The sequence below is a fragment of the Lissotriton helveticus genome, chromosome 1_1 (genome assembly GCF_964261635.1).
Source record: "Lissotriton helveticus chromosome 1_1, aLisHel1.1, whole genome shotgun sequence".
In the NCBI taxonomy this organism is placed as follows: Eukaryota; Metazoa; Chordata; class Amphibia; order Caudata; family Salamandridae; genus Lissotriton; species Lissotriton helveticus.
The window spans coordinates 1,853,376,652-1,853,400,746 of NC_136057.1; the positions used below are offsets into that span (position 1 = coordinate 1,853,376,652).

Consider the following 24,095-nt stretch of genomic DNA (forward strand, 5'->3'; position numbering starts at 1 on the left):
ATCTCCCCCCTGTACATGTTCCATTTAGTCCATATTTTATTCCATTCCCCCGGGCACGCTCGGTTAGAGTATACCGCCCGTTCAGTCACCATTATTTTGTCCATGTTGAGGCACCATTGTGTATTCGTTGGTACTTCCACCACTCCCCAACGCTGCGTGATGTCGCGTTTGGCAACAATCATGCCCAGTGTGACCCATAGCTGATCAAGTCTGGACAAATCAGTCGCTTCCCACACGTTCAAGAGGCACCTCTGTGGGTCAGGTAGCAGAGAGATTTCTAGTGTCTGTGATATTGTTCGTAGTATTTTTTTCCAGTATTCCTGGATACGGGGGCAGTCCCATATAGTGTGGAAGAATGTGCCTTCTTCCCCGCACCCACTCAGGCAGTAAGGGTGTTGTGCTCTGTTAATACGGTGTAGTGTAGTCCTAGAGTAATAAACCCTATGTAATATTTTCAATTGGACGAGCCTTAGTCTGGCGGAGATGCCAACTTCCTTAGGCGACGCCATCGCCTCGTTCCATTCTTGCTCATCCATTTCATGAGTGTCTCTCTCCCATTTCTCCTTCAATGGAGTCATTGGGTCTGGCAAGTTGTGTAGTAGTTTACGGTATATGAGTGACGTCGCCCGTTCTATCATGAAGTCTGTAAGAAGGCGGTCTTCAAGCGGGGTCGATTCCGGCAATTCAGTGTCAGGGGGTATGGCGGCAAGTAAGGCATGCCGGATCTGAAGATATCTATATTGCTCCCTCTCTCCCAGATCATACAGGTCTCTAAGCCTATCAAAGGGCACCACGCCTCCCCGTTCCCATAGGTCCCCTACTGTAGATATCCCTATGATGTCCCAGTGCGAGAAGCCTCTACTGTTCCTCATGTTACCTAGGGCTCTTAAGTCCCACAGTGGTGTAAGCTTGGTTATTTTCCCCTGCCATCCTAGAGCCATTGTCGCTGTATGCCATATCGTGACAGTGAGTTTAGTGGGACCCTCCAGTTTACGCATTTTCCGTTTTTCGTACAACGGAGCCAGTAGGCTGTTCGTGCCCAGCTGCGCCCTGTCTGCCTGGAATGCAGGATCAGTGTGTGGAGTGTGTAGCCAGTGGTTGATGGGTTTCAGTTGTGTCGCCCAATAATATAATTTCAGGTTTGGCAGTGCGATTCCTCCATCGTACCAGCCCCTGTGTAGTTTGGATTGCGCAATGCGTGCCGGTAGGTTCACCCATAGAAGATTCGACACCAGCGCTGCTACTTTTTTGAAGAAACTCGGGGCCACCGGGTATGGGGCATTTTCAAGGACATATAAAAATCGAGGCAGGGACATCATTTTGTACAATGCTGCCTTCCCCAGTAGCGTCAGAGGCAGTCCCGCCCAGAACTTGACATCTTGTTTAAGCCGGGCCATAGGCGGCCCCAGATGTTTATCCATAAATTCCATTGGGTCCCTCGTGACATGTATTCCCAAGTATTTAAAGGAAGATCCAGCTGTCCTTAGGGGGCAGTCTGCACTTAGTGCCGGGATCGGACCCTTCAGGACATGCATCTCCGATTTGTTCCAATTTAGTGTGTATCCCGATATTTTACCGTGGCTATCACATAGATTCAGGAGTGCCGGTACCCCGCGTTCTGGGTCTGTTAGATACACCAGCATATCATCTGCATAAAGGGAAAGCCGGTCCTCCCTGCCCTCCGCCCAGCGTATTCCCGCCAGCAGTGGTGTGGTTCTGATTAGCGTAGCCAGTGGCTCTAGTGAGATTGCGAACAGCAATGGCGAGAGTGGGCATCCCTGACGAGTGCCTCTTCCCAGAGGGAACGGTCACAAGATATGTCCGTTAGCCACCACCTGCGCCATAGGTTCGGCATATAATAATTTAATCCATGTTGTGAATTTGGGGCCGAAACCTAGCCGGTTCAGAACCTAGAACAAGTAGTTCCACTCTACCAGGTCAAAGGCCATTTTGGCGTCTAAGGCCAATATTACTGCCTGTGTAGGGATCGAATCCGCCTGAGCCAACACCCCGTGTAGTCTCCGCAGATTGAGTGCCGTGTTCCTATGTGGTATAAATCCCGACTGGTCCGGATGTATGATTGCGTGCAGGTGAGGTAGAAGACGAGTCGCCAGGAGTTTGGCTAGGATCTTGACTTCTGCATTAAGCAGAGAGATAGGGCGGTATGAGGAGCATTCCTCTGGTGGTTTCCCCGGCTTAGGGATTGCTACTATACTGGCCAGTCTCTGATCTGGTGGAAGTATTCCCTTCCCTAAACATTCCTTAAACATTGCTAGCAGGTGTTTGCCCAGTCTCTCCGGCGTCGATTGATACCATTCTATAGGTATGCCGTTCGGCCCAGGGGTCTTACCCGGGTGCAGTGCCTTTATTGCCAGTTGTATCTCCTCTGTGAATATGTCCGCCTCTAGTTCTGCAGCCGCCTCTGAGGAAAGTGTCTGTACCTCAACCTGTTCTAGTGCAGCTCTGGCCAATTCAGGCGTCACAACTCGTTCAGGGGTGTATACCTCTTCAAAGTGGGTGGCAAGCGTCACGACTATTTGCTTCGGGTTCGTGCGCTTCCCCCCCCGACCTGTCCCTAACCTGTTGAATACCCCTCGAGCTACCTCCTCTCTTATCGAGCCATGCCAGCATCTTACCCGCCTTATCTCCCACTTCATAAACCCTATTTTGTGTATCCGTAATGTGTCCCTTAACCTGAGCCCTCATATGGTCCGTGTAAAGCTGCTGTTGAAGGTGAAGTGCGTGAGCCGTGTCTGGAGTGGGGTGCAGGTCGTGCGCTGTTGACAACTCTCGCATTAGTAATTCCATTTCGTTCAATTCCTGAGTTTTCTCCTTTTTATAACCTGTAATTGAGTTCATGGCTTGTCCCCTAAGCACTGTCTTGTACGCCTCCCAGACAACCTCCGAGGAGCGTACCGAGCCCACATTCTCGGCGAAGTACTGTGTCGTCGCCTGTTTAAGAGCCTTGCGGACCTGGGGGATCTTAAGATATGTAGCTTGTATAGGGTAAATCCGCTTGCGCGACTTCTCCTGAGTGGACATCGTCAGGGTGATCGGGGAGTGGTCTGAAATTCCCCTTGGGTGAATTTCTATGGTGTCTGTGTGTTGGATACCGTTACCTAGTGCTAAGAAGTGGTCTATTCTGGACATGCTGCCGTGCACAGCGGAATGGAAGGTGTACTGTTTATCCTGAGGGTGCATACGTCTCCATATATCTATGAGGCCCATAGCTGTCAAAAAACGTTGGAAGCGGGAGGGCCCCCCAACGGGAGCCATCGTCGGGAACCTATCTAGTTGGGTTTCGACAATGGCATTGAAGTCGCCCCCCAGAATAACATCCCCTTCGGGGAGGGTCAGCAAGAAGTCTGCAAGTTTTGGGAGCTGCACCGAGTGCAGCGCCGGGGGGATGTATACCAAAACCAAGTTAAGGAGCCTACCCTCCCACTGTCCCTGCAGTGCAGCGAAGCATCCCTGTCCATCAGTCTTAGTGTGTAGTGGAATAAAGTGTGAGGATTTCTGGAGTAGGATGCCGGTCCCCCGAGAGCCTGACGTGAAGTCTGAATGTACTACCATTTTTTACCCCCTCCTATCCATGGCCCTAGACGCCTCCCCTGTTAAATGTGTCTCCTGTAGGAGTACAATGGCGGGTTTCAGCCTTTTCAGTGCGGTCAGCACCAACCCACGTTTGACCTTATCTCCCAGTCCTCTCACATTCCATGACAGCATGCGCAGAGACGAGCCCCGCGAAAGTGAGTCATCCCCTTCCGTTCTCGATATAGGGTTTGCTGCCATGTACAGTTAAGAGGACGGTGGTGGGCCCAGCATGTACCGTATCCAGATTGGTAATTCTCCTGCTGTGCCTGAGACTGAGTGATATCGTAACATAGGAACCAGACCGGGTGTACATATACCGAACAATTGGTAAACCGCTTGTAAGCATTACATTATTCCTTGACCATCAGTGCTTTAAATGGGAAAAAATAAGTGCAGGTACTCATTAAAATGCGCAAGAGGTGTAGTGAGTGGGCGGGGCTAGGGGCGGGGCTAAGCGCAGGACATGATGATACTTAACGACTTCTACAATAGTTGCAGCACACAGCAAAACACATGATAAATGTGTTCATATAAACAAAGCAGGTTAACTCATTACACAAAATGAAAGAGAAATGCAATAATATGTTAACATTTCCTTTTTTTTTGCAATAGTTGCACCTTCTTAATGCCATACTGTTAATTGCTGTTGTTTAGAACAATACTATATATTTTTGAGCAAGTGAGTAGGAAGAAACTGAAAATATCCCCACTTCGAACAAAAGCTCTTATGGCACCAAGCAAATCATCATGACCCTCCCCAGAAGATATCTCTTGTCTCTTCCATCGATCTATCCATTCATCCTTTCATCCAACCATTTACCTGCTGATGTTTACCATTTACCGTTTACATTGTGTTGTCTATTCAGTTTTTCATCCATCATTTAGTTGATTTTCACCATTCCGTCTGTCCACCCTTCATATCCAAACCTATCCATCCTTCCTTAAACCTATCCATTAATCTTTTCACTCATCCATCTCTTTATCCACCTTTTCACTCATCCATCAATCCTTTCGCTCATCTATCCATCAACCCTTTCACTCCTTAATACCATCCGCCCTTTCATTCCATCCACCCTTTCACTCAATCCCTCCTTTCACTCATCCATTATCCCCCCTTTCATCCATCCTCTCTACCTTTCATTCATCCATCCAATATTTAACTTACCCACCCATCATCGGCCCTTATATCCAATCATCCACCCTCTTTCACCCATCCATTCACTCATCCATCCATTCATCTGCACATCCACCCTGGCTCACTCATCCACCCATCCACTCACTCACTCACCAACCCTCCCCACTATGTTATTTATGAACCTTTGTCGCCAAGCAGACGTGCACACAAAGGGCCACCCATTTTCTTTAAAATAACTCCTGAGAGTTTCTTGATTCTTTCTCTCTCACTTTTTTTGCTTTAAAAAAACAGGCTTACAAATGCAGGCAAACAGACAAACATAAGCGGACGCACAAAAGATTTCGGTATGTTAAAAGCCATGTTATACTCTTCAGTATGGCTTTTTTAATTGCCAAAACTGCTAGTTTAGACAAAACCTAGCGCATATTAAGCCCAGACTCTAGTGTGCCCATTTGCAAGGCCCACTGCCGTGCTGGAGCCCCATAATCATTTTCGTAACAAACATTTTAAATGTCAGCAGCAGGAGAATATTAAATGATCTCTTTAGAGCTGTCAGAACGATGGACCGAGGAGCTGCTGGCCTGGCACCGCGGGGCTCTCTAGCCTGTCTCTTCTTCAGGGAGTCAGACAGCGAGCCCTGCTGCAGTGTCTCTGCCTGTGCCCTCTGCTCCCACCATGAGACTCACAATGGCGCGGTGAGTCTGGGGCAGAGGTCAGGAGGAGGTGTGCAGGTGCTGAACCCGGACCCTCTGCAGGTTGCAAGTATCCTAGTGTTAGAGTTCTCTTCTGCTGATATGGTAAATGCTCTGTGCCACGTAAAATCCAGAACACAAACACATTACCAAACATGGTTGGAAACTAGTGTAAGCCTTTTGTAACCGTTTCCATTCCAAACCAAAGCCATACAGTGTTCTCCAGGAGACCTTTAGCTTTGCTAATTAACATATTCACCACATTTACATTTCTTTTAGGAAGGAGGCAGTCTTTCGTTGCCAGCTCTTCCTCACACAGTATAAATATAGTGCGAGGAGCACAACGTGCAAGTCGCCATCCACCACCACAACAGGCACCAGCGGGCTCTCAGGAAAGAAAAGCACTTGTGGTGTTTTAACCAGGGCGTAGCCTTTATTTTGCACATTAAATTCCAACTCCATGCAGCAGGGGAATTTCATGGGTGCACTGGGGCCGGCTGGCAGTCAAGAAAGGCAACATCCTGCCACAGCCTGGGCATATAAGAAACAGACCTTGAGTCATTTGGTGTTAGGAAGGTGGGCGCCTCAGTGCAGAAAACAGTTAGATTAGCGCTCCAGGGGCCTCTTAAGAGACCCCTGGAGCGCTAATCTAACTGTAGGGTTAATGCCCAGACAGGGCATTAACCCTCAGATCAAGAGAAAGGACGTGTGAAATTCCACCGCCCTTTTGTCTGACAACATTTCCTATGTTCAAAGTGTTACCCTGCACTGACTTTTTACTTTTCACTACCTAAAGTGCTGCGCTTTGAAAATCACACGCGCGCACACTAGCAGGTAAAATGAATCTCCACCCAGCTCTGTCAAGCACAGCATGAGGCGAGCACCGGTCATTATCCAAAAGAGCTCTGCTGAATAGCTCAGCTGGGGCTCTGATGGGCGGGAGGGGGCTGCAGAAGCGGCGACTCGGCTGCCAGTGACATGTCCCACTCCGGCTCACCAGCCCAGCCACGAGCAGACCTTTTCATGAGTACCGGTACTCTCCTCGGGCAGTAGAGAAGTGCCGGTACTCAAAGTGAAAAATTTAGGAAGTGCCGGTACTCAGTACCGGTGAGTACCGGCCCATTTAAAGCACTGTTGACCATACCTGTGTATTCCGAACATAACCAAAACAGCCCCCCCCCCCTCAACCCCCCTCCCTGCCCCCCTGCTTAACGGACTTCCAACTGCCCGCCTCCCCAACTGAGCAGAGTGCTTAACCCGTCCCAAAACCAGAGTACTTGCGTGTAGGGGGAGGGTGTCTCCCTGAGCAGGCGGCATCCCTGCTCACAGCCGGGGTCAAACAGGCCAGAGTCCATCTGCCACAACAAATTATTAGTTCCAATCACAATAGGCAGCGTCCATTCCTGTGTCCACCGTGCCGGATCATTCTTCTTCGTCAGCCTCCGTGTGTTCAAGTATCGGGGATCCTCCCGCTCCTCTTCCGCCCGATGCCTGGGATCCCGCTCGGCTGTCCCCTCGGTGTTCATGGTTTGCACTATTTGTCTTTCGTGGCTAGCCCACACTGCGCCAACCCTCGAGCCAGTCCCTAGCCGCATCAGGAGAGTCGAAGAACCAGACCTTTTATCAGCTACTACTCGGAGCCGGGCCGGGAAGAGCATTAGGTAAGGCAGTTCTTTCTCTCTTAGCGTTTTCTTGACCTCAAGAAAGGTTCTCCTTTTCCGTGAGACTTCTGCCGTGTAGTCCGGGAAGAATGACACCCTAGAGTTTTGAACCTGGATGGCTGGCGCCACTCTAGCCGCTTGCAAAATAGCATCCCGGTCTCTAAAGTTGAAGAGCCTCGCCAGTATTGGTCTCGGCGGGCCCCCTATCCTTGGCTTCCCCCCTGGCACCCTATGGGCCCGTTCCACAGAGAAGAAATGCGAAAGGCCCTTGGGCTGGAGTTGATTCTTGATCATGTCTTCCACGTAGAGGTCCATAGCGCCTGTTGGTTCAGATTCTGGCACACCTAAAATTCTGACGTTGTTTCTCCGAGAGCGCCCCTCCTGATTATCCAGCTTTTCTCTAAGCGTTTTGTTGCCAGCTTGCAATTTACCCATTTCGATCTGCAACTCCGAGACATCTTCAACTAAGGATTTGGTGACCACTTCCACTTGCTTCACTCTTTCGTTCATCTTCTGGAGGTCTGCGCGTATCAGGGTAACTTCGGTCGCCGTCGCCCCCACCGTCTCCTGCACCTGGGCCAATGCCGCCAGAATGTCGTCCAATGTCGCTTTCTTCGACCCCTCAGCTACCGTCGCCTTCCCAGTGGGCTTACGTTGTTCTTGTGGGGGTGTCTGTTTGTCAAAGGCGAATTTCTCCAATTTGGATTGCGTGGAGGCATGCCTGGGGCCTCTGTGCGCCATGATGCCCGCTTCAGGCTCAATATAGTCACCAGCAGGAGCGCGCGTAAAATCCGGGCAGAGGGCACCGCTCGCGTTCCCCGGGTGCTATCTGCGTGCCAGTTTTGTAAGCCCCCCTGTATGGAGCAGTACCAGTCGCTGCCCTTGTGTGCTGATCCACGGGGTATCCCACTGTGGGTGGTGTGGGTTTGAACTGGGACCTCCGCAGCTCCTGTGCGGCCGTAATATCTCCACCGCCCCTCTCCTGGTGGAAAGTGCGATGCACTCGGGTCACGTCTTTGAGCGCAGAGCCTCCTTGCCTCACTAGTGCCTGCAGTTCTCTGTGCATGCCCCTGTGCACACACAGCGCCTTCCCTCACAGTCTCTCGGCGTAATTGTAATTTGCCGGTCCAGAGCGCACCCATCCAAGCCTGCCGGTTAGCCCGCCACTTGCCCAGCTTAGTGTCTTCCCGTGTAAGAAAGGGGGGGGGGGGAATTTTCCCCGCGGCCCACTAACTTGACGATGTGCCTTAGTGGAGCACGTAAAGATATTCATAAGAAGCACTGAAGATGTGCCTCAGAGAAGCACTGGGAGGTTTGGCTCATAAGACGACTAGGTGTTCAGGGAGCACTGGGGCATGCCCAGTGCAGGTTAGCATGGCTATGTGCACATGGGGATCAGGGTTATGTGAAGCTAGAGATGTTGCTAGAAGAGCAATGGGGCACCCCGCGGGTACAAATGAGGAAAGCCCATGAGGTGTCCTTTGCTATGTTTCATATCTGCATTCCTGGGGTTTTTAAGCATGTTATTATAATAATAATTATCTCAGTAAACTGCAAAGGGTTCCGTACATTGCTTATACTTGCCTAATGAATATATCACACTGACCCTGTACTCTCTCCATTGGCTGTCAGTTAGAAGGATTGCAAACCAAAATTCTGTGCACAGTATGCAAATCTCTCAATAGCAGAGTTCTAAACCAGCTGATCAATCTTCTAGCCTTTGCCGCCAATCTAAACTCTTTGTCAAACTCCTACTGTGGCTCAAAAGATTTGCCAACCGATTCTTCCACGAAAATGTTTTGTCCTCTAGAACAAATCCCCCACTCCAGCTGAAACATGGGGAAGGTTTCCTAAAGATATGGAGATGCTAGGAGATGGACTGCTTCTAACCAATCTATAGTCAGGTCCCAGCTCTCCAGGCACTGAATTAACAACCTTAGCTTCTAAGTCACGACAAATTAAGCAACAACACTCAACCCTACTGTTAACAAAATTTTGCATGGCTGATCCCCATATACATAACTCTACTCCTCCAAGGCTTCTCGATCTTATGCAACACAAGAGTTGAATTCAAGGATCCTCTGCTAAACACCACATATTGTCTGAAGTTCAAAACTGCCTGATTCACACATCGAATTATACAACGATCCTTTGTACCCTTTACCTCATGGCCCTCAGAAAAGGCTGTATTGGGGTATGCATAACTCCATCAAACTCTAAAGAATGCAAGAGCTCTATTGGCTGAAAATAATGCCTGTCCATGTTGGGGTGGATGTTTATTTTGCTCAAAATATGTTCTTGCCTGTACATACACTGCTCTCCAGATGCATAAAGTCCCATTCAATAAATGATTATAATGGGGATGTGAGAAGGAATAAATTCATGCTTCACATGGTTGCCTTAAGGCAAAGCATTATCTAACTAGCATGATTTAAATGAAGACCATATTTCTTTTCTATCTTCACCAAACCATTGATCATAGCAACTAACAAATATTTCATTTTGGAAGCATGACCTTGGCATCTCAAGAAACTTCAAAGTCAGCATCTTCACTTCTTGCATCACAGCAAATATTGCTTTCATTAGGTTTCATCACATACAAATGTCACTTTGCAATGTTCATAAAGCCAAACCTTAAAAGGCCCATGGAAGACTGAATGAATGAATTAGAAAAATATACGGCGGAAACAGCTGCCACATGGGGCGTCATGGAGCTGAGCGGAAGGCAAAAGTACAGCAACCAAACCCAGACTAAAGCAACCAAAATCAGACTAATGCAAATTGACAGACACCGAAAATAAGTTAGTTTAGAAATTGCTAAGGTACTCACATTCAGAGCTTGGTACTGATAAAAATTTGATTGTGGAAATAGGTTGTAGCTCACGGTAGACAGTATAGCTGATCTTTAGGTTGCGTTAAGGATTGTACATACCGAGGTATCTGACAGTTTGTCGCTCAGAAAACAAATCGTACAGGGTAGGATCTCAGATAACTGAATTGTCCTTTAATGTAAACGTGCTATATCTCTAGAGAGAGTTGTCCCTCTACAGACCTCACAGGTTAAAAATTCAGACAGAAGGGCTATACTTTGGGTTACATCGATATTACTGCCGAAACTGACACAAGATCTAGCCCACATGATTCAGCAGCACTATCCCTCAGGTTACAATGATTTTACAGGCTGAGAGTAAAGAAGCATCCCTAGGATAAAAACAATCTTACGGCCTCAGCTGATGCCCCTAGATCAGTGTAAATGGAGGTATGTCAGAACTGAGTCTGTCTGTAACTAGGCCAGAAAAGGTTTTACGTTGCCATACCATAAAAAATAATAATGCACATATAAACAGTACACGACAGGGAACCTAACGTCTAACAAGGAACTGATGGGAGAGGTGTGGCGCCGCGGCCAGGGCGACTGACTACGGAATCTGGGGATCACGGTTCGATCCCCGGCTCCGGCGGCAGGTTAGCCCAGCACCATGTGACTCTGGGCAATAGCTCGCTTAATCTTCCCGACGGCCCCCAGCGCCTAGAGACCCTAACGGGTGATTGTGCGCTTTACACATGTGGATATTATTATTATTATTGCTACTTGCCGATTCAGAACTCATGTTAACTTGTGCGAACAAACTCGCTGCATTAGACTGGCTAAATAAAACCTGTATTTATTCAGAAACTACAGAACAACTCCTGATGCTTAAAATGTATTTTACATCTCCTTGAGCACATGAATGTTCTTGATCCAGCCATCGAGGCAGCAGTGCGTTTCATATTAGGTTAAAGCAACGTACAACAGAAATAATATTCCAGCAATGACGATCATAGAGTATAATTTCAACTAAGAAACATATATCTCCCTTGAAGTGTAGTTAAAAACAAATCAAATGTGCTAAAAACAAATAAATGAGATATATAAACCAGTTTCAAGAATATACAAAGAAATTTTACAAAAAAAATCTAAGCTTGCATTATCGGTATGCCTTCTCCTACCAACAGAGCACTATTATTGTCCAGTGTTGTTTAATGAGAAGAGTATAGTCGGGTCGCTTGAAGTAGTGCGTGACCAGGGAGGTGACCTACCTGTTGGCTCCGGTGACCACTACAACCTTGGCCATGGCGATATAATGCGGCGATTATCAGAAACGTGACAATTTCTTAGCTCCACTGTCAAAGTACAGCCACAGAAACCAAACGAGGTGTACCCCAGCTAAAGGACAGCCTCTGGGGCGGGCCCAGTTTCACCGGTAGTCACGACAGGTCAGGCAAAATGCAATTCTTTCAAATGATCATGTAGTCAGGCGGCCATGTTGTAGTCAGGCAAAGTCGCCCATTCAATCAGTTCCAGAGATCGCGCTTATCCGGTGCCTTCCCAAGTCCTTCACATGGAGCTCGATGATTCTCAGGGGTGGGCGGGCGAATGGGCGGGCCCTGAGCGACGCCTAGCACGCGCTCATCTGGTGTTAGTGGGTTGTGGTGGGCTGATGGGAGGTCTTTGAGACGCGAGCCAATAGGAAAGCTGCGCCGTGGAGCTTTGATCTTCCTGTTTTTTGTATTTGTTTTTTTTGGTTGCATATTTATATAGCGCGAAGTCGACCCGAAGGCATTGGAGCGCTTTACACGAGCACCGTATTTACATTGGTTTCTGAATATGGGCGGTGAGCTCACTTATGCGGGAACCAAAAGCAGCATGAGGACTATTCTGCTGTGGTATATGAAAGTAAGCTTAACACTACATTTAGACAGCGTGAGTTTATAACATTTATGGGTGAATGCCAATTCTTTTTTACAGCAAATGTACTGGAAAAGTGATCGTAAGCAGCTGTTGTTTCTACGTTTCGGTATGTCCTCCAATAACCAGTGATTGAAATGGAAAATTAGAAGTGCCGGTACTCTCTAATTAAAAGTATTATGTCTCCCTTGAGAAGTGGAGTTACTCTCCCTCCCAAAATAAAACCAGCATTGGCATAGCCAATAGGTCTTGCCTTTGGGACCTTATAAGTGCTTAGCCATGCAACAGTTGTTGTTGCACCAAGGATATTGTGCTGCATAACTAAATATTTATCAGGTCCCAAAAGCGAAACCTATTGGCTATCCCAATGCTTGTTTTTCTTCCAGGCAGTCAAGCTTAGTTGCATGGTCCGTCAGTGATTGGCCATAACCTCCCTCTTGTTCAAGGGGGTATGCCAGATTTAGTGGGACCAATCAGATTCTCATGCTAGATTTCCACCTCTGCACGGACAATACACAACTAAACATTCAGTTTGGGGTGAGAAACAAGTCTAGGGCCTCTCTCAGCACCTGTTTAAACAAAATGTATCACTGGGTGCAAGAAGGCATGCTTGCTGTCAGTGGAGGCACAATAGAGATATTGTATCTAATGGTGGCCAACACTTCTCCACTGACGTTTTCCTGACCGGAGGCTGCACGATAAACAGCTCTTACATAAAAGTATGTGCATCAAGAATCTATTTCCCCAAAAGCAACTATGGTTGGAGTTTAGGACTATCGAAAAAGACTCTTTTTTTTTAAATAAATTTTTTTTATTGAAAAATAAAAAGTGAACATTGGACATTTACAAGGTTACAGTGCACTTAGTAATCATATACAGTAATGTGAAAACATGAAGTGGATATATTACATGCCTGTGAACGGAAACAAGTATCATGATTAGCATGCCGCAACAACAGAGCCCAACCTCCCTGGACATTCCCGTCCCCCTCCCTTAACTATCTGAATCCGAGTCGCTTCCTAACTGAGGTGGTTCACAAATGTCCCCCCTATATTCGTTCCAGGCTCCCCAAAGTGCCCCCCACTTTCGCGGACATTTCCTATTCAAGTATACTGTCCTTTCGGCGACCATTACTGAGTCCAAATCCGTGCTCCAGTCTCTAAGCGCCGGTGGCACTGTGGATCCCCAGGCCATGGCCACATTCCTTTTAGCGTACATAATACCTAACGTAGCCCAAGCATGCTGGTGGTTACTGAGGTCATTAGGCTCCCAGATGTTTAGTAGGCACCGTCGTGGCTCAGGGAGCAGCAAAACTCGTAACACTTGGGATATAGTTCTCAATACCTGGGTCCAATAATTAGCAATCACTGGGCACTCCCGAATAGTATGGTAGCACGTCCCCTCCTCCCCGCAACCTCTCAGGCAATATCGGTGTGTGGCTCTTCCTATCTTATGTAGTGTGACCCTAGTGTAATATATTCTGTGTAAGACTTTCAATTGCACCAGTCGGAGTCGTGATGATATAGCAACCTCTGGAGGCGAGGAGAGTGCGGTTTGCCAGTCCGAGTCGTCATAGTCATCCAGTTCTGTGGTCCAGGCGGTTCTAAGTCTGTCCATGGGGTCAGGCATGTTGTTAATTAGCTTACGATAAACCAATGAGGTTGCTTTCTTAAGCATATGCTCCGTGAGAAATCTATCCTCCAGAGGAGTGGATTCAGGCAGCTGTCCCTCCGCCGGTAGTACAGAACGCAGGGCGTGAGAGATTTGCAGATAGCGGAAACGTTCCGCTTCCGCCAAACTAAATTGAGCCGCAAGTTGGTCGAAAGTTAGGATTTTACCTCGTCTATAGATGTCACCGATCGTCGAAATTCCTATGTGGTCCCAGGCCTCAAACCCTTTGCTGTTACAAAGTCGGCCGAGATGGCACGACACCCAGAGTGGTGTCATCTGCGTGATTGCGTTCTGACATTTAAGACGTGCTGACGCCAGGTGCCAGAGCTTCACCGTGTGGGCCGTAGGGCCCATCAGGGTAGCTACACTCCGGGGATCGTAGAGCGCGGTCATCACTCCCCCAGCCCCCAGGTCATACCTGCCCGCCTTGAACGCCGGCTCCGTCTGAGGCGCATGAAGCCAGTAATTTATTATTTTTAGTTGTGAAGCCCAATAGTACAACTGGACATCGGGAAGTGCGATACTCCCGTCAAACCACCCTCTCACCAACTTTAGTCGGGAGATACGTGGAGGTTTATCCCCCCAGAGTAGACTAGTGACTAACGCGTTGATGGACTGAAAATATTTCGGAGGCACCAGAAACGGGGCGTTTTCTAGGATATAAAGAAATCTCGGCAGTGTCATCATTTTAAACAAAGCAGCTTTTCCCAACAAGGTCAGCGGCAGGGAATGCCAATGCCTCACATCCGCGCGGAGTCGCTCAAGTGTTGGCAGCAAATTATGACGGTAAAAGAGCTCTGGACTCGGCGTCACCCATATCCCCAAATACTTAAAGGGTTCGGCAGTAATCCTCAAGGGGCAATCGTTCGGGAGGACAGGTGGGGGCCCAGTAAGGATGTATAACACCGACTTGGCCCAATTGATGGTGTATCCCGAGGCCCTCCCAAAGATCTTACATATGTCGAGGAGAACCATGAGAGAGCGCCTAGGACGTGTCAAGTATAGAAGAATATCATCAGCATATAACGATATGCGGTCCTCCCACGATTCAGTCCAATTAAGTCCTTTTATCATGGGGTCCCATCGTATCCATGCTGCTAAGGGTTCAAGAATTAATGCGAAAAGCAGAGGCGACAGGGGGCATCCCTGACGCGTACCGCGACCCAGCCGGAAATCCCTGGAAATATGGCCATTAGCCACTACATGTGCAAGTGGCTTCGTATAGAGAAGTTTGATCTATGCGCAAAATTTCGGCCGGAAGCCTAGATGTCTCAGGACCGCGAATAGATATGGCCATTCGACCATGTCGAAGGCCATACGTGCGTCTAGTGATAAGATCACCGCCGGCTCAGATATTGCTGGGATCTGTTTTATTTATTTATTTATTTATCACATTTGTAGAGCGCTCTGTTACCCGGAGGTGTCCTGGCGCTAAATGACCGCATGAATTCTTCTTAGATTTAAAGCAGTGCTCCTGTTTGGCATGAATCCGGATTGATCTGGATGCACCAGTGTTTCCAAATGAGGGGTCAATCGCGCAGCGATAATTTTAGCCAGTATTTTTGCCTCCGCGTTCAATAGCGAAATAGGGCGATATGACGTACATTCGTCTGGGGGCTTATTGGGTTTTGGTATAGCTATGATTGTTGCCGTCCGTTGATCCCTGGGTAATTCTCCCAAGGTCAAGCTATCATTAAACATTTGCAATAGATGTGGGGCTATATGATCCGAGATGCGCTTATACAGTTCAATTGGGATTCCATTTGGCCCCGCCGCCTTACCCGATTGCAAGGAATGGATAGCCCCCACTACCTCCTCCACAGTGAAGTCCGACTCCAACAGGTCAGCATCCACGTCTGAGATGGAGGGGATTCGGATATCCTGAATGTAAGTCTGTGCCTCCTCAGAAGACATCTCCGAGGAAGACGTGTACACCTCCTCGAAATAATCAGCCAGAACGTTAATTATAGTTGTGGGGGAAGTGCGCACCTCACCGTCAGTGGAGCGAAGCTGTGCTATCGTTCTCTGAGCCCTGTCTTTCTTTTCGAGCCATGCCAAGAGTTTCCCAGCTTTGTCACCCACCTCATATACTATATGTTGAGTGCGCAGGAGCCGTTGTCTGACTTGCACTCGCTGATATTCCGTGAATTCCGCCTGTTTAAGGCGTAATTGTCGCTTAGCCTCCTCAGTAGGATCTCGATCATGTTCGGCCTGCAATTCTCCTATGTCTCGTTCTAATGTCATCAGGTCTTCCTGCACAGTCCGTTTATAACCTGTCACGGAGTCAATCGCTTGGCCCCTTAGGACCGTCTTGTATGCTTCCCAGAGGACCCCAGGGGAGTCCACGGTAGCGGCATTTCTTGGAAGTAACATTTCGTGGTCGCGACTAGGTCCCGTCTGATTTTGGAAATCTGTAAATAGTGGGGCAGGATCGGGAAAATACGCCTCCGGGTTTTTATCCGAGAGGTCTACACCAGAAGAAGCGGGGAGTGATCCGATATACCCCTCGGACCTATCTTTACATCTAGTAAGTGTGGCAAAATGTCAGTTGAAACAAAGAAATGATCTATACGAGACAGGCTGTTGTGAACCCCTGAGTAAAAGGTGTATGCACGCTCCCCGGGGTGTTTGAACCTCCACCCATCCGTAAGACCCATAGCGTCTACATGGCTCTGTGGTCTCGCTCTGTTCCCCCCTGTCCTATTGGGGTGGCGGTCTAGACCCTCATCAATAACTGCATTAAAGTCTCCGCCTAAGATAAGCTCGCCATCCGGGAGCGTGAGCAAGAATGCACTGAGGGCGGGGAGAGCCACTGAGTGTAAGGCAGGGGGGACGTAAACCGATACCACATTAAATCTCTTCCCCTCCCATAAGCAGGAGATAGCTGCAAATTGACCACGTGCATCTTTCCACACCTGTTGCACTATCACGGGAGAATTTTTACGCTTCAGGATTCCCACCCCCCTGGACCCGGAGGAGAACTCAGAGTGTACCACCATCGTGTATCCCCATCGATCCAAAGCCTTACATGTCGACCCCACGAAGTGTGTCTCCTGAAGTAGCACCAGTGCTGGGGCCGCTCTACGTACACCTTGTAACACTAAACCCCTTTTTATTTTGTCCCCCAGCCCACGCACATTACAGGTAAGCAGGGTCGGGGGGGGTACCAGGGCCACCATCTGGGCATCGCTACTTGTCATCACTTCAGCCAGGACCCCGTCTGCCATCATTACTGAAACATCTTTGAAAGCTCATCCGCAACCCATACATGCAATCACTGATTCCCTTGTAATACAGTCCAAAACTAAAGCACCAAACAAAGTGCAACCAACCCCCCCCCCCCCCTTGAACATTGCAATCGGAATTTGTACACCATTACTGCAGTCGTGTTCATCAATAACTCCCCCCCAAAACAACCCCTTGACCCCCCTCCACCCCCCTCCCTGCACCCCTGCCTGTGGACCGCAATTCGCCCACCCCCCCAACCCGGCAGAGTGCCTATGCGTCCCCCACCCGTGCTAATTGCGTAGAGGTGAACCGTTCCCTCCCTCCCCGCGGCATAGTTATCTAATATAAGGTCACAGCAGTGCAGCCTGCAATCGAGTACATTTGTCCATGAAAAATCGTCCCAACATGTCTAAGTGAATACAGTAGACCATATTATAAACGGATTGGTGTCACTACATCGCGGTTTTTTACAACGCATTCCGTTACATCGGAATTTTTACAACGCAGGATCCATTACATCGGATGCCATTACAACGCATGGCATTACATAGCAGATGCTATTACAACGCATGGCATTACATCGTAAGTATAGGTAAGTATAAAAAATGTAATTAAGTTAATTTAATTAATTTAATTTAATTTATTGAATTAAAATACATTTTAAAATAGTAATTAATTTTATTTAATAAATTTAAATCTATTTATTTAAATTAATTTTAATAACAATTGTAATTAATTTTATTTAATTAATATAATGAAATTAATTTAATTTAAATATTTTTTTAATTGTAATTAAATTAAATTAATTAAAATAATTTATTTAATTTAATTATTTTAATTAAGAAATGTAAATAATATAATATAATTAATTTAATTTAACCTAAAAACACCCCTGTACCCCAAAACCCAAACCCTGCCCTGAAACCTAAAAACACCCTTGTACCCCAAAACCCAAACCCTACCCTGAAACCAAAAAACACCCCTGTACCCCAAAACCCAAACCCTACCCTGAAACCTAAAAACACCCCTGTACCCCAAAACCCAAACCCTGCCCTGAAACCTAAAAACACCCCTGTACCCCAAAACCCAAACCCTGCCCTGAAACCTAAAAACACCCCTGTACCCCAAAACCCAAACCCTGAAACCTAAAAACACCCCTGTACCCCAAAACCCAAACCCTGCCCTGAAACCTAAAAACACCCCTGTACCCCAAAACCCAAACCCTGCCCTGAAACCTAAAAACACCCCTGTACCCCAAAACCCAAACCCTACCCTGAAACCTAAAAACACCCCTGTACCCCAAAACCCAAACCCTACCCTGAAATCTAAAAACACCCCTGTACCCCAAAACCCAAACCCTATCCTGAAATCTAAAAACACCCCTGTACCCCAAAACCCAAACCCTACCCTGAAACCTAAAAACACCCCTGTACCCCAAAACCCAAACCCTACCCTGAAATCTAAAAACACCCCTGTACCCCAAAACCCAAACCCTATCCTGAAATCTAAAAACACCCCTGTACCCCAAAACCCAAAACCTACCCTGAAACCTAAAAACACCCCTGTACCCCAAAACCCAAACCCTACCCTGAAACCTAAAAACACCCCTGTACCCCAAAACCCAAACCCTACCCTGAAACCTAAAAACACCCCTGTACACCTGTACTTATTTTAAAAATTACTTTAATTAATATAATAAATAATAAATTAATAATATTAAAAAACAAATAAATATATTTAATTATAATTAATATTAATAAAATTTAAAAAAATTAAATACTTACCTATACTTACGATGTAATGCCATGCGTTGTAATAGCATCTGCTATGTAATGCCATGCGTTGTAATGGCATCCGATGTAATGGATCCTGCGTTGTAAAAGTTCAGTTGTAAAAGACTCCTGTTGTAAAAGTTGCGATGTAACGGTGCATCACCATTATAAACCCGGAATCACTAAAATCAGTCACTTACTTTCAAAGGCACCCCTCTGAAACCACCCATCCTCCCTAATACTTGCAAGTGTACATCAGGGGGAGTCCTTCTGTAGGTCTCCTGTGCCTCTCACTCCTGTTCCGAGAGGCCGCTCGCCCCCACGCCATCTCCCACAGCTGCCAACTCCGGTGTATCTCCAGATCCTCGGTCCGGTGCGCCGCGGCATCCACAGGGTCTACCTCCGACTTTAGTCCAGCCATCCAGCCAGTCCCAAGTCGCCTCCGGTGAGTCGAAGAACCAAGATTTACTGTCCCTCTCGACTCTAAGTTTCGCTGGAAACAGCATCGCGTACTTGATGTCTCTGCCTCGCAGTTCTTGTTTCACCACCTGGAAGCTGCGTCGCTGCGCCTGGACCCGAGCCGTGAAATCCGGAAAGAAGGAGACCTCGTAGTTGTCGATCTTAAGTGGCGGGCCCGCTCTAGCAGTTTGTAGAATATTGTCACGGTCGCGAAAGTTAAAAACTCTGGAGATAATTGGCCTGGGAGGGGCCCCAACCTTAGGCCTCCCGCCCGGTACTCTGTGGGCTCGTTCTATGGAGAAATATGCAGACAGCTTCTTGGGCTTCAGATGTTTCGTAATCAGCTCCTCCACATAGAGGTCAGCCGTAGCCCCCTCCGTTTTTTTCCGGAACCCCGAGAATCCTGACGTTGTTGCGACGGGCCCTCCCTTCGTAGTCGTTTTTCCATGGCCGACATTTGTCGTTGGAGCTCGGAGGTATCTTCTTGAAGTACCGCCGTCACCACTTTGAGCTCTCGCACCTTCTCGTTTGTCTGCTTAAAATCGGCACGAAGTAGTGAATCTTCTGTCATCACAGAGTCCATAGATGTGCGCATTTCCCCTATGGCAGCCAGGACGTCGTGAAGCGCAGGCTCCTTTGGGTGGGGAGATGACCCTTTTGCGCTATCTTTTTCAGTCCGGGGCGAGTCAGTTTTGTCTCCACCCTGCTGCCACGCATACTTGGACAGCTTCGCCTGGGCGTTATTCTTGGAACTCCTACTTCCTGACGTCATTTGTTCCTCCCAGCAAGGCCCAGCCGAGAAGGCGCGACGCGGGACATGTGGCCGCGCTACAGCAACCACTTCCTAGAGCCTGTGCAGTCGATATATGGCCTGCCCCACACCGACAGACCGCCGAAGGGCCCCCGGTGTCCCGCAAGGGCCCGGACACCACAGCCAGCACCGCACAGTCAATGGAGGAGCGAAAGGGGGGGGGCACACAATTCTCGGTCCAACAGGCCGTCTGGAGCCACTTGAGCAAGTCGAGAGGGGCCGGGGCTTCACAGGAATCCCAACCGGTGCCCAGCGGGCCCCCAGAGTCCCTCCGCTGTTACTATGAGCCCCAGGCTCTCCCTGGGCGTCGTCTTCCAAAGCTCCCTCCGGGTGCAGAGGGAGCACTCCCAGCGATTAATAGAGGGCCCCAGGCCCCAGTGGCTCAGCCGCACGCCCCCGCAGTTCTCAGCAGGTCAGCGCGTCCCAGTCTGCCGCTTTCCTCCGCCGCAGCGGCGCTGCCCCACCGCCTCCACAATTGCTCGCAGGTAGGCCGCAAAGCCGGGGCCTAAAGTTTCTCCCGGGTCCGGGAGCTCTCCACCACCGCCTCCGACAAGTACCGGCAGGTCGCCTCCCCTTCAGTTCCGCCGACGGGCTCTCGCTACGCCGCCCGGGCCAGGCCACCCCCCCTCACCTTACTCGGTGGAAGGGGACGAAGTCGTCAGAGGGCCGCCCGAAGGGGAACAGGGTCGCGCTGTCCTCAGCGCATCGGGCCGCCATCTTGCGCTGTTCGGGCGTCCCCCTCGCTGAGTGCCCGATCGCCGAAGCGGCGTCTGCCACGCCAGAAAGTCACTCCACAGTCCCCGCAGGGGTGCCTGCCGCGTGGATGGGCACCACAGGAGAGCTTGATTCTGGGTCCGCAGGCTGCAAGGCGATGTATCGCCGCGGGTCGGGAAGAGCCCGTTCAAGCCGCGGCCATCTCGCACGGCCTCTTAGCCACCCGAAAAAGACTCTTTGCAGCACTTCCTTGTTGAGAAACCACGTGTGGTTTTCTTTGAATTGGCCTGCTGAGTGAGTGTATATCCTTGGCAGATGAACTGCTGTGATGTGCAAGTCTCTTTGTGTAAGCCGTCTATCATTTGTACTTCCAGGAAAATTGGTCTGGATTGACTCCCTCCCTCCTTGCTTGTTCAAATATTACACTGATGTTGTGTTGTGTGTCTGAACACCCAGGGACATGCTTCAGGAAATTGAAGGCATGATTTTATAGCAAGAGGAACCGGTCTAATTTCCAGCAAGTTGATATGGGTCTTCTTCTTTGACCATGTCCCTTAAAATTGGAGATGATCGATGTGTGCGCCCCATTCTCTCTGTCTACACATCACAGTGAAAGGGCACTTGCTTCAGCAGATGCTTGAACTCGCACCACAAGGAAAACGAAAGATTTAAGATCGCATCTATGCTAGCAGGGATGTTATCTGGCATGTCATCAGATAAGTGTTCACAACAGTCTGACACTTCAGATGGATTCAAGATGGCCTCTCCTCCAAAGGAAGCACTTTTGAGGGTCCAAGATGCACTCAATTAGAATATCTTTGGTACTGGAGTGGCAGTCGACCTCTTTAGGTTGACATGCAGACCGAGGTAGCAAAGGATATCTGAAGCATGATCAAAATGGTTCCGTGCTTCCCCTGAAATCAGAGCCTTTATAAACCAGTCGTCTACAAAGGGGCAGATAAAAATCTTGTGCCTTTTGAGATATGCTGCAACAAATGACATTGATGTTCGCTGAAAATGTTTGTGGTGCTAACTTCAGCTTGATTAGGAGGACCTTGAAAAGGAAGTAAGTGCTTCCTACCGCAAACATCAGAGGAGGGATCTTTCATACTGGCCCAGCAATATGGAGGCACTCAGAGTCTTCATTGATGTAACTGAAGTCTACCCACTTGCTCTTATTGTCTGGAGGGACAGTGGAGGTAGTCAGGAATATTTCCATCATAAGCTCCAGAAGGCAGAGGAGCAGAAGTGGCCTGGAAGTATTTCTGCAATACCGTGGACTCCATTTTGTTGTGCCAGACTCAGAGTCCCATGATATCTGTCAGAAAGGAGGTGTAGGGGAGGATGAGGAGGGCCTCTTGCCTTGTGCTATAAAGCGTGACAATTTCTCCCGTTATGTGAGACTCATGTGAGCAAAGCCAGGGTCGAAGGCGGGCGTGTCCACACCCATCAAGCCAGTATAAGGGACGGCCAGCCATCCTCAGGCTGTGATGTTTTTTGCTTCAGAATGTTTGCACACGACTCTTAAAGGTACTGAGCATATTTCAGATTATTTAATGCATTTGGCATAGCTCAATAAAAAAATCCGCATTCTATGGCCCTTTATCCTGTTGGATTGTCACTGCAACTTGTTTTTAAATTAAGAATGGAAAAGAAAAGCTGTTGGTAGTCTGCAGGGATTGTCAAATAAAAAAAATAAAATAAGCAACAACACTGCGGAAATGATATGTTTAATGACATCGATAATCTGATAGAGGAGGTTGAATCTATGCTAAATGAAAAGTGAAGGTGTTCCAAATAAGGGGAACAAACTGGGCGGTATATTTGAGAAAAAATAGAAAACACACACCAGTCATGTAGTACATCAAAGTCTGAAGTAGCTGATGAGCGCTATCCTAGCCTGCCGCCTCCAGTAACAGTGAATATCCCAAATCGCACTGGTGACTGTATTCTCATAGTGCAAAATATTGAGTACTGAATAGATTTCAAGCCCCTTGGCGTAAAAAGGGTAATACTTCGGCACAATAGGAGGGAACTCGAGATTCACCTACCAATGTGGTTGCTGCGGAGTCCTCCCAGGTACTCCTATCAAACAACATTAAAAGAGATTAGTGATGGAACTAGATCCCTGATAGAGGAGATTTGTGATCTAAGTCAAGTGGTTACTAGGTTAACTTATTTGTCTAAATACCTGGGCCCTAACAGGGAAGCTAAGATCTCTCCACGTTCATGCCCATATTAACTGCCACACAGACAACTGGAGAGATAATGAAAACATGATAGTCTAGCTCATGGGACCCCCCAATCAGAGCAGGTCAGGGAGTTAAATTGAGCATCAGCAATGACTGTTGCAAGGCATATGCTCATAAGCTACCTAAGGCTTACCAATCATTAGCCCAAAATTCTACATTAGGTGGCATTAAGGAAAGATCAGGAACTATATAAAACATATCCCATGACCTTGCTTCCTCTAATACAAGTGTTAATTATGAAACAGATTACAAAACGCAATGTCATGGCATTGTCACCACTGACTAGCTAACTCATTACAGCCATACCTTGGCAAAAGGGAATAACGTGTATAGGAGAAGAGCCCCTATATTCCAGAAGGTCACATTTGAAAATCAGATAACCTTGAAAAATGAGGTTGTTCACTGGATCTGAAATGTTCAAAATTGTAATTCTATTCTTTATCTTGCTGTTGTGTTTGTTAAATGCTGTACATACCCCAAAGAAAGATGGGATTTTATTAAGATAACTTTAATTGATGCGGACCTTGCAAACAGGTTAATTTTGGTTGGCCTTAGCCCCAGTCCACTGTCGGGCTCTGAGAACCAGTTTAAAATGGCCCTCCAAACAGAGTAAGCTCTTGGGTGAAGTTTGATGCAATTAAATTGAGTAAACCACTGACTCCATCTGGAGGGAACGTATAGTTTCTTACCTGTCGGTGTAGTTTTGCAGCTTGAAGACTTTCTGGATTCACTATGCTGTGCATTATTGCGCCATCTAGTGGTTGGGCCCAGAATCGTAGTATTTTTTTCTCTTTTTTTCTTCGTCGCCCAGGTGAGCGTCGACATACCACCATTTGGTGTCCTTCGTGACGACGACGTGCTTCCTCTGGAAGCTCCCACCTTTGGTCGCCATCTTCGGAGTCTTTTTTCTTTTCTTGTGTTATTCTTGTTTTTCCTCTTATTTTCTAAGATTTGTTAATCTTTAATCCCTTTCCTCCTGTCTCATCTTTCTGGCAGAGTAGGGTGGGTTCGCTAGTGAATACAGAAAGACTTCAAGCTGCAAAACTACACCGACAGGTAAGAAACTATAAGTTTTGCAGCGTGGATCTTTCTGGATTCACTATGCTGTGCATAGACTTTGTAGCGGTTTGTCCTTATTGTGGTGGCTGGGTGGAAGAGGAGCACTGGTTACTGAATATGGGTTGTAAGACCTTCTGTCCCACTTGCGCTTCTTTGTTCATCTGGATATCCACACAGTAGTGCTTAGTGAACGTATTCACTGAAGACCATGTTGCAGCTTGGAAAATGTCTTGAATCGGTGTGTTAGCTAGAAACACAATTGTAGCTCCTTTCTTCCTTGTTGAGTGAGCATGAGCTGCCCCTTGTAACTGTTGCCCA

At 47.9% G+C, this 24,095-nt stretch overlaps 1 protein-coding gene across 1 annotated transcript in view; it reads right to left on the reverse strand.

Annotated features, from left to right (window-relative positions):
- The window catches only part of HSD17B7 (hydroxysteroid 17-beta dehydrogenase 7), a 166,391-nt gene extending 154,966 nt beyond the window's left edge, over positions 1-11,425 (reverse strand). Inside the window, exon 1 of the mRNA XM_078641417.1 lies at positions 11,163-11,425. Within this exon, the coding sequence (XP_078497543.1) occupies positions 11,163-11,197 (35 nt within the window). The 5' untranslated portion in view covers positions 11,198-11,425. The remainder of the gene's footprint in view (positions 1-11,162) is intronic.
- Between the last annotated feature and the right edge of the window lie 12,670 nt (positions 11,426-24,095).